Consider the following 17,018-nt stretch of genomic DNA (forward strand, 5'->3'; position numbering starts at 1 on the left):
GGCCTCCAGAACTCCATTACAGATGCAACTACTAAATCACTTCTCTTGTTTGCCTCAAGGTATTGCGCAGCGGTGCACAGCGATCAAGTACCACTTTTCTCAGCCAATCCGCTTACGAAACATTCCTTTCAATTTAACGAAGACAATACAGCAAGATGAATGGCATCTGCTTCGTGAGTATTTCTGGGCAAGGGCCAGAGAGCAAATGGTGTCTTTCTGAACAACAAGTATTCGTAGGCTTGGACGGGAAGATGTTGTGTTGATCCTACATGGGCCTCGGGGCCAACTCGACTTGGTCCGAGAGACTCAGGGAGTCGGTTCCCTGTGCCGTGGTCACGCCTCGTTGACACATCAAATGTGTGAAAACCAGGCATAAGGGCTTCGTAAGACAGGGCAGCATGCGTGGTGCCCTGGTGGCTTCCTGAGTCCTTTCTCTACCGAGTCATCAGGAATAAGGACCTGCAGGTAGCGGGCCACTTGTCTTAGTACACCAGAGAGGTTACACCTTAGGTCCTGTTTTTGTTTGGCTTCTACGCTATTCATTGTAGCTGCTGTGTCTATCTCAGACCTTGGTGTTTCTGCTGCACTATTTTTATGAGCGTATGTCCTAAGCTTCTCAGAGGGTGTCTGTTACCTCTGCATTTCAATGGCAGATGCTACCCTTTTTCACTGTTAGGAAAACGTGAAACCCTAGAAAGGATCATGCAATGTGATGCTTAAGAGGGCTGATGTTTCCTTGAAAACTGTTGCTCTGTGCTGCCTGGTGAGAGAGAACTCGGGAAAGCAAAAACGAACGCATCTAACAGTGGGGTGTGTCCCTCATCCTAGCTCCATGTGTGCACAGGTGTGCGCAGACCTGTTGCCTGGCCCCAAGGGCTGCAGACCTATCTTTGGGACCTATTGTTTTAAGAAGCTAACGATTTAAAAAATTGGCTTTGTTAAAAAAAAAAAAAAAAGGCAGAGGGAAGGAAGGAAGAAAACAGAAAGACGCAAAGCTAGCAGGACAGTCTGAGTGCTGCTTTAGGGTAGCAATCAGAGTGGAAAGGGGTCCAGGTACCTGTAGACAGTCCGTCCCTTGGTTTTGCCTAGAAGGTGGGGGAGGGGCTGTGTTCCTGGCCCAGTGATCACAATTGTGTTTTTGTGATAGATGAAACCTGACAGTTGTGGATACAGTGGGAATAGTCCCTCCTTAACCTGGGGCAGTGAGTGCTTGGGTGGCAGGGCCTATGTTTAAGGGGGGGAGGGTGGCTATGAGCAGATGTCTCCTATGTGCTCTTTGGGCCCTATATCAGTCACCACAATGGCCTTCACTTTCTCCAATCCTTTTTGAAAATAGGCAGGAATCGATATAAATGGAAAAGAAAGTAGCTGGCATCCGTGGTGCTCAGGTGAAACCGTATTTCACTATAACTCGCTATTCAGGCTCTTTCTCCAAAGTCAGATGAATCACAGCCATTGCCATGGTGGAAACCTGCATTTCTATTGCGCTTGTAAAGATAATAAAGACATTTTGCACACCTACCTTGCTCTCAGTGTACTAAGTGACTTGCTATCTGTTATCCAAGTTGACCCTGGCGCTGTCCTCTAGTCTCTTCTCTACTTGGTATGGACTTCTCCACAGACTCGCAGAGGGTAACGCCGACCCCTCGGGGTGTTACACCCCATCTGTCCTCTTATGAAATGGGAAGGAAGTGCCCGAAACCTCGATCGTGTAGGCCCTAAGCCTGTCTGTGCAGCTTATTAATTTTCATAACATATACAAAGCTCTTCTTTCTCTAATTTCCAAGGACTCTCCTTCTGCTTATTATTTTGGATGTCTGTTTGTGTTTCGAGATTAGATTTGAGAAGAATCACCGCCGGCTTCCTGGGCATGGCCGTGGCTGTCCTGCTCTGTGGCTGCATCGTGGCCACGGTGAGTTTCTTCTGGGAGGAGAGCCTGACCCAGCACGTGGCCGGCCTCCTGTTCCTCATGACAGGTACGTGAGCCCCTCAGACGCCTCTCCCGGCCAAAGTGAGGCTGCTCTGGAAGCCGCTGGCTTCCCTTTGTTATCTCTTCATTTATTCTGTTTTCACTCGTGAGAAAAGTGGCCCGAAGAAGGTTCGTTTGGCATTGGTGGGTAATACAGAATTTAAAGAAAGAATAGTGTTCAAAATGCACCCCCAATTTCTTCGTTGTGGCCCATTCGAAGGTTGGATGGCAATATCTTGGGTTTGAACTCCATATGAGTCAGCTCTGATTTTTCTGTCCCATTTTTGCATACTGCACCCCAGCCCTGGCCAGACTCTCAGCAAACAAGGAGCCCCGAGGAGAGAGAGGAGAGAGAGGGTCCGTGAGGGGCGCAGCCCATCCCCCCCAGGCTGAAAGTCAACTTCAATGACACCCCTTAGTGATGGAGTCATCGGTGTCATGTTTCGACACAAAACCTTCATTCATTTCATCCTACACGTTGTTTTTTGAGGACTCACTATGTACCTACCACACACTGCTCTAGGCACTAGAGACACACAATGAAATAGGCAGACAAAATCCCTCTCCATTTTTGTTGTGGGGAGGCATAAACTATTCATGAGAGTGATAAAAGCTAGGAAGAAAATAAACAGGGTGGAATAGGGGAACCCGGAAGGCCTTGCCGAGGCAGCGCTGCAGCTGAGGAGAGTGGGGGTGGGCGGGTGTATTTTGCACCACAGAAAGCGGACTGGTGTGGCTGGGGGCAGGGAAAGAAAGGGGAGGATCACATGAGAAGCAGGCGGTGGCTTGGATTTAATTTGTGGGTGATGGAAGCCACCAGAAGGTTTTAAGCGGAGGAGTGCCTTGATCTTAAAGCAGGAGATTGGAAGGGGGTGGGGTGGAGGGTGGAGGTGGAGACATAATTATGGCTTTTTTGATTAGCAGGGGAAGGACATTTTTGTCTAAAAAGGAGGCAGGATCTAAGTTGATGGTGAACACTGAGTGCAAGGAAGAAATCTTTCGTCTGTTCCTTATCCTATATCCTATATAATAAAGAGATAATATGCTAATTAGACTGAACAGCAGAATGACCATCCAGACGACCGTCCGGATGACCTTCCGGACGAAGCTGGGGCTGCAAGGGCCAAGCCCCTTGCATGAATTTCGTGCATCGGGCCTCTAGTTATAGAATAAGAGGGCTAGGACAGCAAAGAATCACAAAAAAATTAGTGCATGCATGATTCGTGAATGCCAAATTAAGAGTTTCACGAAGGATGCTCAGTATTAGAACTAGTATTACTCTAGATAAGTGGCCATCTATAATAATAAAAGCATAATATGCAAATCAACTGAACGGCTGAACAGCGGAATGACCGTCTGGGCGTCCTTCCGGACGACCTTCCGGTCGAAGCCGGGGCTGCAGTGTGGGTCGAGGCAGCCGCTGCTGCTGTGAGGGAGGGATCGAGGCACTGCCCCTGCTGTGAAGGCCTACTCTTGCACGAATTTCGCTTATTTCTATTAACCTGGAGTTCTGTTACTCAAGTGACCACAACTGGGTTTTCTAGCACTTCTCAGGGTAGTGGTCACCTACGCAAGCCTTGTTAACTGGAGGTGGCAGCGCCCCTCTGTGGCTGACACTGGTTTCTTTCTTTTTTTTTTTTTCACTTTTTTTTTTAATTAAGGTATTATATGTGTACATATCTTACCATTGTCTCCCCTACCCCACACCCATACATGCCCTCACCCCCCACTGACACTGGTTTCTTTCGGTCTGTCTTCCAGGGCTGACAGGTAGGTGGCGCTTTGCTTTCTGGTGTGCTCGACCAATCAGCCCAGGAAACTCCCACCTGCCCCTTTTCCCGCCCTGTCAGTAATGGGGGTCATCATGTCAACATCCTGACAGAGCATTCAGAAGTCACGTGGCCCCTGAGTAGTTGTGAGCAGAAAACCAATTTAGGTTTTCCCGATGTTGTTGAATACACAGCAGAGCACAGGGGGCTAAAATTCTAGCGCCTGCGGTTTTGGAGGAGGACTTGAACCCTCAAGACTACTCATCAGGTGCCTGCCTGAGGGATTCATTTGAAGTCCAAATTGTAGACTAAGTGGGCCAGGACAACAAAGAATCAGCGGCCCGTGCTGCCCAGAGAATTCCTTTATGCCTCTGCTGGGGCTCACTGGTCATAAAAAATCCTCCCCATTCTCCTCCCTCCCTTTATTAGCTGAGCCCCCATTTTCCTGACTCTTGTCCCCATATACATGAAATAAATGCAAATTCACCCCCCTGCCCCCCAGCCCTGGGCGGGCCCACACCACATCCCCTGGTCAGGAAAATGAGAGAAGCTGTGGATGACAAAAGCCTGAGTAGGAGTCCAGGCATACCTCGTTTTATTGTCCGTCACTTTATTGTACTTCACGGAGGTTGCTTTTCTTGTAAATTGAAGGCAAGACCCTCTCCTGGCAAAGATTATGATTCACTTGATTGTGACACTCACTTTATTGCGGTGGTCAGGAACTAACCCGCAATATCTCAGAGGTATGCCTGCAGTTTTTAAAGGACACTCTTAATGTGGTTAATACATGAATAATTTAGCATATAAAACAACTGTTAGCAATAAAATAAATCACAGGGACCTAAAAGCCAGGCCCAGTGGATTTTCCTTGGGAGACTGAGGGGCTGGTTGGGTATTAAATGAAAGAAGGGTAGGAGTTCAGTGTTGGGTTGGCTCAGAGGAGAGCTAGGAGCCAAGTTTCCTGAGCTGGCTCCACCTGTCCCTGGCTCAGCCCTTCTTTCTGATCCACATGTCACCTGTAACTTGGGGCCAGACTAGCTCAGGGATTCTCAGGCTTTGTTACGGAAAGCCCCTGGGCAATTGTTAAATAAAAACAAAACAACAGTCACAATAATAAAAATCCATAACAACCAAAACAACAACAACAAACTCAGAAACTTGAAGTTTGATTGCCATTCCTGAAGGACAAAGAGACACAACACAACATTGTTTTCCTTCTTGTGCCTTTGGTTGCCCAAACAACATTTTTGGAATAAAGGAAAAATTCACTTATAGATCCCATCCCCTAAAAAATTAGATTGTTTAATTATTTTTCTTGCTCATGAGTTTGCCTCATTAGAGAGAGAGAGAGAGAGAGAGAGAGAGAGAGAAACATTTGTGACCATCATCACATGGAAAGTATATAGTCTTCTGGGCTACCATTTACCATCATACCCTCACCATTCCTCATGTCGCTACATCGTCCTCTACTCAGTGTTTAAGAGCTTCGTGTTCTTCCGTGGAGTGGCTATGCTGTGTTGTAGTCATCTGTTTCTTTACTGTGGGATTCATGGAGGTTTGTTGTATTTTGCTACTACAAATGCCTCTTTGTTACCTTTGTAAACAGCAAGATAACTATGTGAATCCACTGCAGAAGATTCCTTAGTTGCAGCAGGACAGGAGAGCCCTAAGGGTTAAAAGAAAAAATTGATTTTAATTAAGCAGAAGTGTCTTCAGCAGCCCTTGTCAGAATCACGCCCACAGATTTTTGATGCTAAACTTAGCCCCTTCTAATGTGCTGGCGTCTTCATTTTCCACCTGAACTTATTAGCCAGACCTTCAATGAGGAACATCAGCGATGTGACAGTTTGAGACCTTCCTCCTTCTGCCTATTGCATACAGACAGGCCTTGATTCCCCACACGTGGAACAGCAGTGCTGCCGACTGTCAGTTCTCCCCGGGGAGCCAGGCTCTCTCCCCCTCCCTCTTTCCTGGGGCCTCTCAGGGGGTGCTGCAGAAGGACCAGGGCCAGGCCTCACATCCCCCAAGGGCTGCAAATGTAGCCCTTTGGCTTCATGTCCTGTGAGGCGACACACACGGTCACAGAGGCATCAGAGGACGGAGGGGATAAGACACTCACCTTCTAGCTGTGACCCGCTGCCCGTCATTAGAACACACTGCTTCCAGGGCACTGGGAAGCAGTATTTCCATCAACGTTAAATGATGCCTTCCATTCGGTAGCCATAGTCATATTATTATGAGAATACGTTGTTATAAATATAAATATTTTAAAGGCTTAATTTGTTCAATGCAAACATTTTTTTTAAATTTTTCAATTACAGTTATATTCCATATTATTTTGTATTGGCTTCAGGTGTACAGTATAGTGTTTAGACAATCATATGCTTTACAGAGTGTTTCCCCCAGTACTTCCAGTGTCCACCTGGCCCCATACATAGTTATTACAATATTAGTGGCTATATTTCCTCTCTTATACTTTATATCCCAAGACTATTTTGTAACTACCAGTTTGTACTTCTTAATACCTTCACCTTTTTCACCCATTCCCCAACCCTCCTCCCTTTTGGCAACATCAGGCTGTTCTCTGTATCTATGAGTGTTTCCATTTCAATGCCAACATTTTTCAATACAATTTTTTAAAAATACGTTTTTATTGATTTTTAGAGAGAGAGGAAGGGAGCGGGATAGAGAGAAACATCAATGAGAGAGAAACATCATCGATAGGGTGCCTCCTGCATACTCCCTACTGGGGATCAAGCCCCAAATGCCATCATGTGTCTTGACCGGGAATCACTGGTGACCTCTTGGTTCATGGGTCAATGCTCAACCATTGAGCCACACCGGCCAGGCTAAATACAACGTTTGTGTCTTGTTGTAGGGTCCTTATTATCTCCTAATGTACTGGTCCTCCCTTGATGGGGGTCTCATTGCCCACTGGGTCCATTTTATGCCCTGAGTGGCCACAGTGACAGCAGATAAAGGGGAGACAAGAGCCCAGGCGGACCCAGCAAAGCTCAGGAACAATTAAAACCCCAATTAGGCTATTCATTGCTTTGCTTCAATGTATTCAAATAATAATAATAATTTTAAAAGACTAATTCATTCAAATAAAAATAAGACTTGGCCGCAGTGGCTGTATTGAATTATCTAGGTTATCCGTTGATTATGACTTAAAACTACAAGTCCTCAAATGCCTTATCTGAAACCCTTGGGGACAGGTAGGTTTTGGAATTCCAGATGTTAAAGTTTTCCTTTAGAAAGGGAACATGGTGCATATATTATCTAACACCTTCAGCAAGGTCTGTAATCAAATACATTAACATGTCTGCAGCAAAACATATCCTGAGCTGGATCGATGTGGACTATAAATAGCCTACGTCCCATCAGGTCAGGCTTTGCCTTTAAATGAGATTAAGCAATCTTTCAGGAACAGGGTGAGTGTTTGGGGATTTAATAATTGCAGACTGTGGATTTTTTATTTACGTTTGTGAGGGTTTTTTTGTAAAGTTTTGTCTGTCTCTATTACTCCTGCCCAGTCATTCAATCTGTGTGAAAAGTAGCATGAGGCATTTTTTTTTTTTTTTTCTGGAAATTGAAAAGAGACCAGGATGATGGGCAGGTCATTCTTTGAAGAAAGGGTGGCGGGGAGAGAGGGGAGGAGGGCAGGGGAGCAATGTTTATGCCTTTGGGCATTGCAGTTATGTTATTTATCAAGCAGGCTAACCAGGGTGAAGTAACTGCTTCTTCTTTCAGCCTTTTAAGCACATCAAAGGAGGATGGTCCAAAGAATGGGCCCAGTTACCCTAATTACATCTTACCAGCTGGCCACAGGCACCATGAAGATTTTAGGGAGGGAAATTAGGTTGATGATCTGGGATGGCCGCATAAATTTTCTCTGTCTCGACCCGAAAATATCCCTTCCAGCCCTATAATCGTGTGATATCATGGTATTTTCTAATTAAGAATATTGGCAGAAACCCTCTTAATATTTTATAAGAAGATGAGCTGCATGCAGGGCTTTTCAGAACCAGTAATTATTCACCCTTTTGAAGATGCTCTCGGCAATAGCCAGGACGGAGCTTGGGACTTCCCTCCCTGGGCGCCACCAGCTGGGCTGAAGAGTATCCGTGGTAGCCACAGGTCACTCCCAGCTGGTCAGGGGAGAAGGAAAAGGGAAGGAAAAACCTCCGAGAAGAATGGAGGAGAGGCAGCTTCTCTCCTCATGCGTTTTAGGAAGTGCCATTAGATTTGGAACATTGGAATGCGGGGCGCTACCTTATCTTCTCATGCCCCTGTCCCATGAACTAGATTGCTACTGACAAAATGGCAGCATTATTTAAAACTAGAGGCCCGATGCACAAAATTCATGCAAGGGGCTCAGCCCTCCCAGCCCCGGCTTCGTCCGGAAGGTCATTTGGCTATCCGGTCTAATTAGCATATTATGATTTCTTTATTTTAATCATAGATATGGAACCAAAATGGAATTCCACGGTATAAAAATTGACCTAGGACTAACAATCCAGGTACAACAAAGATGTTTAAACAACACTTTTTCTTGGTGCCTTTTAAGTTAGATGGTTTTATTTTTACTTTTTAAAATACCTAGAATGGGTCAGGCCTCTTTTTACAAAAGCTTTGGACACAACGCTTTGTCTAGTCTCCGTACCTTTCCTTGTAGTATTTCAAACACAGTCCTGCCCATCCCACAAATGACATATGTGGGAACTTCTTAGAGATGTGAGCCTCTAAAAAGGAGGAACTCTCAGATATACTCTTTTGTTAATCTTGGCTTTCCTCTCATTCAGAGCAACTTCAAGGACACCTTGGAAAGATGAAAGAATGTCACTAAAGACCAGCCTGTGGGGGCATTTGTGGGACGGGGGAAGGACAGATGGAGGCATATTTGTGGGCTCATGGTAACCCTTTCTACCACTGTCAGCTGAGTGAGTCAAGGCCTCAGAAAATAAAGCAGGTTTTCATCAAGGTTTGAGGAGTGCCCTATTCCAAAAAGAACTTAAATGGAACAGAACTGCATATAATATTTTATGATAAAATAAACACAACCAAGTCATAAAAATAAGACGAGCAATCAGGTTTGCAAGCATGATGGACCCAAGGGTGCGCTTAGTAGCAAAAAAGCATGCCATAAAGCCCCCGACTTTTGCCCGTGGTGGGCCCCTGATTTAGTTTTAGGGAGTTTCAGCTTTCTGGCAACTCAGTCCAAGAAAGACATTTTATTAGTGACACGTTCACCGTGTCCATGAAGTAAGCACAAACCAGGTGCCCAGGGAGAGCACCACCACTCCGGACGCGGAAGGCAGAGAAAACCAGCCTCTGTGACGTCTGCAGGTTGGATGGTTTCTGATCATCCCTTTCTGCTCAGTGTGAGCTAGACGTGTTCTGCTAAACTTCATTTCACCTAACGCAATTTTATGGAGTTGGCAGGGGAGAGGCGCTAAAAAAAAAAATCAACGTTTCGTGCAAAATCAAAGGGAGTCAATACAGAAAGAAAATCCATGACAAGCTGTTTTTTATTTAGGTGCTTATTACCAGATAATAGATTCCCTAGGACGTTTTTGGAACTACGCCACATTTTGGAATAACTGAATTACAGAAATTTGACAGTGTAAGGGACTTCAGTAACCAGCTCCCCACCACTCCTCTTTTTTTCCTAGATGAAGAAATGAAGGCTCAGCGAGGCTAGGTAATTTCAAGGTTGCACAGTGATTAGCAGTGGATCTGGGGACCAGAAAATGCATTTCCTGCATCTCAGCCTATTGCATTTGGACATCAAAGGATGCTTAAAAGTCTAAGTTTGGACTCAAGCTTTCAGAGGTCATTAAAACCATGTTACTTGTAAAAAGACTTTTTTTTTAATCCTCACACAAGGATATATATTTTTTATTGATTTTTATTTTACATTTATTTATTTATTTATTTATTTATTTATTTATTTATGTATTTATTTATTTATTTTGCGAGAGGGGAAGGAAGAGAGAGAGAGAGAGAAACATAGATGTGAGAGAGACATCGATTGGTTGCCTCCCTTATGAGCCCTGACCGGGGATCAAACCTGCAACCTAGGTATGTACCCTGTACAGGAATCGAACCCACAACCTTTTGGTGTATGGCACAGTGCTCCAATCACATGAGCCACCCAGCCAGGGCAAAAAGCTTTGTTTTAAGCATTCAGCTGGGTGCAGACAGTTAAATGCAGAATGGATTTAACTGCAAACAGGTCATTTTTCTATTATTATCTTGTACCTGTTGAAGATGGGATTTTTTCTAACTGCCTTATTGTTCTATTCCCAGAATCGGTTAGAAGGACCTTGTTATATATAAACACTGTCTTTGTGTTGGTGCCAGGGAGAACATTCTTGTAGATGTAAGAACATTTGCTCTTCACAAGATTTGAAAAGAGCAGAGGAGTATTCTTTTTTTTTTTTTTTTTTTTTTTGCCGGGTTCATTCCTTTATGAAAGAATTATTTCTATGATGATCTTTCTTTGGAGAACTCAAAGTGACATGTTTGCCTTTATATTCCGGAGCAAGGACTCGGAAGACAAGATTTTATCCTTTGTAGAAAAGCAATCACTTTAGAGTTTAAAAACAGAATTAGGCCGAGTAGAAAATATCAAATTATCTCAGATCACGCATCCTTTTAATTGAAAACATTTCTTTTCTAAATGAACATTTGGAAAAGGATTCAGGCAATGTGCTCTTACATGATTTGAGTGGAGGCAGAATTGCAGCACTTAAAAAATTGCATTCAGGTCATCTTTATTTCTTCCCGATTGCTGCCGGCTCTGCGTTTATTTTTCTGGTAGTGTTTCTGATCCCCAAAGCTCTGTTTAAAAGGGGGCATTTTCTTATTCCCAAATCTGTGCCTCTGTTTTCCTATGGAGAGGCTGCATAGATCCCTAAAGTCACCAAAACAATTTCTCAGCGAATAAGTGTGACCTCCACTGTACGCAGCATAAACCGAAGAACGAAGGAGAGCCGTGTAAGACTGGGACCAAAGTGGGCATTCCCATAGGTCAGAGGGGACCAGATTTGGTTTTTAGTGCCCATCTTCAGCTCAGCAACAGTCTCATTCTGATCCCCTGCCCACCCAAAGGAGGATCCTTGGGGGTCCATTGTGGTGGAATAGGAGCATCACTTGAATACTTAACAGCCTGTGTTTGGGGGATTTTTATCAGAGTCTCGATTTTAGTGGCAGGACAATGATACATGTGTTGGTATAAAAAAGTAAAATTTCAGGTCTGTCCATTTATATCATCCAAATCGCCTACATTTGGAGTGGTTGAAGTATATGACCTGCTTACTCAGCTATTTTTACATCATTTCCAATTTCCTGGATTTAATTATATTATCTCAAAGTTTTTAATCATTCATTAAACACACACACACACACACACACACACACACACACACACACACACACACATCCCCACATGATTTGTTGAGGCCCTAGTATGTGCCAGGCTGTGTAACTTAAGAAATGATTTAGCACTTGTAAAAATTAATTTAAAGTATTATTTACAGGCAACATGACAAGCACTAATGCTGGTGGTAATTCAAAGAGAAAGCAGGCTTTGTAGGATGATTGCAGCTATATAAAAATGGGGCAGCCCTAACCAGTTTGGCTCAGTGGATGGAGCATCGGCCTGCGGACTGAAGGGTCCCAGGTTCGATTCTGGCCAAGGGCATATGCCCAGGTAGTGGGCTCAGTCCCCAGTAGGGGGCGTGCAGGAGGCAGCCAATCAATGATTCTCTCTCATCATTGATGTTTCTATCTCTCTCTCCCTCTCCCTTCCTCTCTGAAATCAATGAAGAAATATATATATATGTAAATAAATAAATAAATAAAATAAAAATGGGGCAAAAATGGGGTATGGAACAAGAGAAATGAAAACTTTTACATTAGGTTTGAGTGGTTATAGAAGAGTTTTAAAAATAATTACAATTTTTATTAACTTTTAAACAAATGTCAATTTAAATATACATACCATTCAAGCAAGATAATTCTGAATAATTCAAGTTATTAGAATTCTCCCCTGTGTTCTTCATTCCTGCATCTACAATGCCTAGCCTACAGTCTGGCACATAAAGGTTTTGCCAATCTTTGCCGCATGAAGTCATTCAGGTCCAAAAAAAATTATAGATCCTTTCTTAATTTGGAGTGATCGCCTCATCGGTTGGTCTGATTTTCACAAAGGCCAGTCTGGCATTTGCCTTGCATGTAGCCGGCAACACTGTCACTGACCCTTCGTTCCCTTTGTATTACTTACAGGGATATTTTGCACCATTTCCCTCTGCACTTACGCTGCCAGCGTCTCCTATGACTTGCACCGCCTCCCGAAGCTGATTTACAGCCTGCCCGACGACGTGGAACACGGCTACAGCTGGTCCATCTTCTGCGCCTGGTGCAGCTTAGGCTTCATTGTGGCAGCTGGAGGGCTCTGCATCGCTTACCCGTTTATTAGCCGGACCAAGATGGCCCAGCTCAAGTCCGGCAGGGACTCCACGGTATGACTGTCCACGCTCAAGTTCACCGCTCGGTGGCCCGTCCACAGGGCACACAGCTCCTGAGGGGAACGGATTGGAGTTCGCGCATCAGGATCCCAAGCACAAAGCGGTCTTTTACATTCCAACCTGTTGCCTGCCAGCCGTTTCTGGATGACTGATACAGACCTCCCCACCTTCCTAAGGACAAGACTACTGTGGATTCAAGTGCTTTAATGACTACGTATGCTTTGACTGTGAGGAATAGGGAGCCAGTGCCATGGGACACGTCTCGGTTTTAGACCAAGAGGAGGTTGTAGTGGAAGAATCTGTATGATGGCCACTGACCGCAGAAAGCTTGTATATAACGATTACCTGAGAGTCATTTCTATTTGCAAAAGGATTCATCACAAAGCAAGTCTAGTTTTCTTGTCATTGGACCATGCTTGTTAAATTTTCACACAGCCTCCTCAGAACTTGTCCTGATGGTGTCTCGCTGTGTCAGCACCAAATGTCTGTGGGCGTTCCTTGTCACAGGAGGATTCTTCTTCTGTTGCCTTATTTATTTTTTTAATTGAAGTCTCTTCTCCGTCTTTGTACTGGAATCAAAACCATAAGGAAAACAGATCAGCTGTGTTAAGAGCTATTTCGTGACACTATGCAGTTTTGTTTGAAGTCCTGTGTGTTGTCCACCCGCGGTCTCTTTACGTTAACTGATTTCTGCATTAAATGGCTGCCCCCTTGTTAATCTGGGCGTGTTTTCCGGTCTTTCAGCCGTGGCGGCACGTTTCCCAGCCGAACAGACAGATGAGACCCTTGTTTTAATAAGACTGTCACTAAGCCTTTCTAATCACTCCATTTCGATTAGGTTGGCCATTGTGGCTTATCTTTTGTATGTAGCAACCACACACTTGCTATGGAAAAAAGATGCCATTAAAATATTTTTAAAGTATATTTTTTATTGAGTTCAGAGAGGCAGGGAGAGGGAGAGAGAGATAGAAACATCCATGATGAGAATCATGGATTGTCCGCCTCCTGCAAGCCCCCTACTGGGGATGGAGCCCAAAACCTGGACATGTGCCCTGACCAGGAATTGAACTGTGATTTCCTGGTTCATAGGTCAACACTCAACCCATTGAGTCACACCAGCTGGGCTGAAAAAAATTTTTTAAACCTTTCCATATTATTTTAAATCGCGCTCCCCCCCCGCCCTCTCCCTTTCTCTTCCTTTACCATCTGCCTGGTATTTAGCCAGTATTGAGGATACAAAGTCTCTGCCTTTCTCTCTGGACCACCTAGGCCAGTAGATTTCAACCTTGGCTGCCCATCAGAGTCATCTATTCCTTCAATTGCACCTACACTGGACCCCACCCCAGACCAATTGACTCAGAATGTCTGCAGCTGGGCTTGAGTGTTATTGAAAAAACATCGCACGTAATTCTGACGTGCAGGTGGGATTGAGAGCCACTGTCCTGCCCCACGGCGGCAGTTACCCTCTCAGCCGCTAACATTTATTTACCTCTTATGATGTGCCAGTAACGGGGCTTTGTTTATTCCAGGCGTAACTTCATGTAATCCTCTCCATCTCTAAGGTAGGTACTCTCCTTCCATTTTCCTAGCAAGGAAGCTGAGGATCAGACGCAGAATGCTTGCTTCATTTTTTTCCTCCGTCCTTCCCCTACGTGTGGATGTAGGAGGAACGGTTTAAATCCTTCCATTGTGTTTCCTTATCTTTAACTGGAAGGGTGGGCACTAGCTCACTTCTAAGCTTTTCCTTTTAACTCCAACATTATCCTCCATTCTATACACAATGTGTAATAAAAATGCTCTTTAAAATAGGAGAAAATGCCATATCCAGAAGTAAGACACTCTGAGTTTTTAATTTCAGAAAAGATACAGTTTTTCTTCTTTTCAGACACTGATTCGGTTCTCATAAAAGGCTAACGATCATCTATCCGCCTCCCCTGACAAATAAAGCCTGATTTTCAAGTGACAGTGTTTGGAAGAGGTTAGATGACCCCAGAGACTACACGAGCGCTCGCTAAGGCCTGTGGGTATGATCCCTGGCCATCTTGCAGGCCTGTTTAATAAACCCGTCCCTGGGTGAGATCAGAGATACACAGCACGGAGCAGTTATTTTTATTTATGACTTATATGGGAAATTCTCAAAGCAGGAGCGCTGTGTCTTTGAAGTCGTCTTTGCAGATCCCCATAGAAGATGTCGAGACTCTTGAACATTTATATTCCAACCACCAAGCCATGTCTGAGTGACTGACTTTTGAAGTGTCTGAGAAGCTTCCTAGGGGCTGGGGGTGAGAATGGAAGAAAGCCTCGGAGGGACAGGAGGTGGGAGAGTTCACGCACCAGAACGATTTGCCCAGAAGCGGGGAGAGTTCGGTTAGGATTCAAACGTGCGCTGGCGAGAACAGAGCCTCTCCGCCTTCCAGCCAGAGCGAGCTCCCAGCGAGGAGCGGCGTGCCCACGGTTTCTGCCTTTCTATTTACTGTCAGGGAGTGCGATCAGATGTTGCCAAAGCCTAGCGTTTGGCCCCCCAGTCCTTGGGCTGCTCTTAGGGCTGTTTTCTTAATGAGCCTTCGAATGAAGACGATTGAAATGGCCGCTGCAGTCCTGCGTGGGGCAGAATACTTTATTGAGACGGTTTGTTTTTCTCCTTCTGTTCTCTCTGTCCCACCGCTAGTTGCATGCCTGTAGCCAGACTGTATTTCTTTGCCTCGGGGTTATTTTTGCCCGATAGAAAGCGAGGCAGCTGAGCTCCTTGCAGTGAGGATACAGCGGGTCTGGCAGGGAGGCCAGGCCAGAGGACTGACTGTGAGCTAGCGGAGTTCAAGGGCATCCCAGAGACTGGAAAGAGAAAAGGGTGGCAACCCCGTGACTAGGTGGGCCTCACGCCCCGTGATGTGACCGTGTCAGTGAGGCAGGATAGTTAGGTGCCAGGAGAATGTTGGACAAGTCAGAAAAGGGAAATGGAGACAGGTGGTTGGACAAATGGGGCCAAACAAGTCAAACAATTGACAGCCAGTTAGGAAATCACAAGATCTCATCTTCCCTAAACCAAGGACACTTGAGAGCAACTAATTTGCACTTCTCCTCCCTAACCAGAGCGTAAATAGCTTAAATCACCCAGTCAGGGACATAGATAACAGAGACCTAATTAGTACCATTCGTGGCAGCCAAACCCATGGACTGATAAAGAAAGGGGGGGGGGGGGGGGGGGGAGAATAACAAAACAAAATAGAACCAAACAAATTCAAGATACAGGCAGAGCTGACCAGAAAATGACCCTGGTCCCTCTATGCACGCATTTTGGTACATCAACATATAATTTTAAAACACACCTGGAAAACTGATGAATAATCTGCTGAGACCACCCACCCCCCTAGTTTCCTGCCCAAAAAAGAGAGAGAAAAGCCTTAAAACAAAGGATGTCAGTGTGGGCTGTCTCGGGAGCATGCCCACGCCTTTTCTTTCTCCTAACCTCTAAGGGTTCCCACGAGACTTGCAACCAGGGGAGCAATGGGCAGTGGTAGCTTGTCCCGGGCTAACCCCCCCGAACCTGTCTCCCAGGCCCCTTTTCTCTGCCGTTTCTAGAGAGCCAAAGCAGCCCCGCCTAGGCTCTCTCGTGTTGCTTCTTCTCTCTCAGGCCCTTCCTTGGTTCCACTCTCCCCGCTTTAATAAAGGCACTCTCCACATCACCTGGACTCCTGTTGTAAAATCTTTCCTGCACGAAGTCAAGAACCTACACATCGCAGGCCAGCCCAAGGCATACCCGCTCTGGGCCTGGTCCCTTTCTGGGGACGTCAGGACCTCAGAGAGAATGGCTGTGTGGGGTGCCCAGGGATGCTGGGCTTTTGGTACAAGGGCTCTCATGCCCCAGCCGTGAGCAGTGGGTTGGGAGGGACCAAGCCTTGGAATAAAGGGTTTCTCAGTGATAGCCAGTCTGACCCTCACAAGGCCCAGAGACATAGACACAACTGTGCGTGTGTGTCCTTAATGATAATTGAGGGCAAATTCCCCCAGTGCTGCAAGATAGAGCTTCGACTAGAAAGTGGATTTACAGAACTCCTGGGATTGTAAACTAAGAATCGTGTCCACCTGCCATATATAGACAACATTTACCAAAAAAAAGAGGGCTTTCCTATAGGCCCACAGGCCCCTCCTTTTCACAATGTCGTTCTTGGTTTGTTTGCAATGTTAGAACCATTGCTGCCTACTCTGAGGGAACCCTCCCACCTCCTTCTTTGGAGCACCATGGACCCTTGATAGTCCAGAGTCCAGGATGTGCGGAAACCTACATAGAATGTCATTTCTCCATAAAACTTACTATACCTTTCAACAAATATCTACTGAATGCCTACCTTGTGCCAATAGGAACCATCCAAAAAGCAAAACAGACAAGGGTTCTTGCCCTAGTGAAGTTTATTCTAATATAAGATGCACTAAAGTATAAGTGGAAAATGAGATCTTTCAAGCCCTAAATGTTTTCATAAATCCAGGATTCAAGTAAATTGGCAGAGTGAAATGTTTCTTTTGAATGACATTTTCATTGGCTGTACATTTTATTTCATATATCCTCAGCAACATAAAGAGTACATGAGCTTTTTTTTTTACTCTCTTAAAGACTTCCCATTTGAAACTTAAGGCTGAGAACGACAAAGGTATACTGCACAGGTAAGCCTCAGTTACCTGAGCAAAAGGTGAAGAGGAACATGGGATCCTGGAGGCTCAGGAGGCCACAAGGTAAAGATCAACAACCCA

At 45.1% G+C, this 17,018-nt stretch overlaps 1 protein-coding gene across 1 annotated transcript in view; it reads left to right on the forward strand.

Annotated features, from left to right (window-relative positions):
- TMEM178A (transmembrane protein 178A) overlaps positions 1–12,272 on the forward strand; it is a 42,281-nt gene extending 30,009 nt beyond the window's left edge. Inside the window, exons 2-4 of the mRNA XM_008162216.3 lie at positions 60–173; positions 1,839–1,976; positions 12,031–12,272. Coding sequence (XP_008160438.2) covers positions 60–173; positions 1,839–1,976; positions 12,031–12,272 — 494 coding nt within the window. The remainder of the gene's footprint in view (positions 1–59; positions 174–1,838; positions 1,977–12,030) is intronic.
- Positions 12,273–17,018: the final 4,746 nt, after the last annotated feature.

The sequence above is a fragment of the Eptesicus fuscus genome, chromosome 16 (assembly GCF_027574615.1).
Source record: "Eptesicus fuscus isolate TK198812 chromosome 16, DD_ASM_mEF_20220401, whole genome shotgun sequence".
In the NCBI taxonomy this organism is placed as follows: Eukaryota; Metazoa; Chordata; class Mammalia; order Chiroptera; family Vespertilionidae; genus Eptesicus; species Eptesicus fuscus.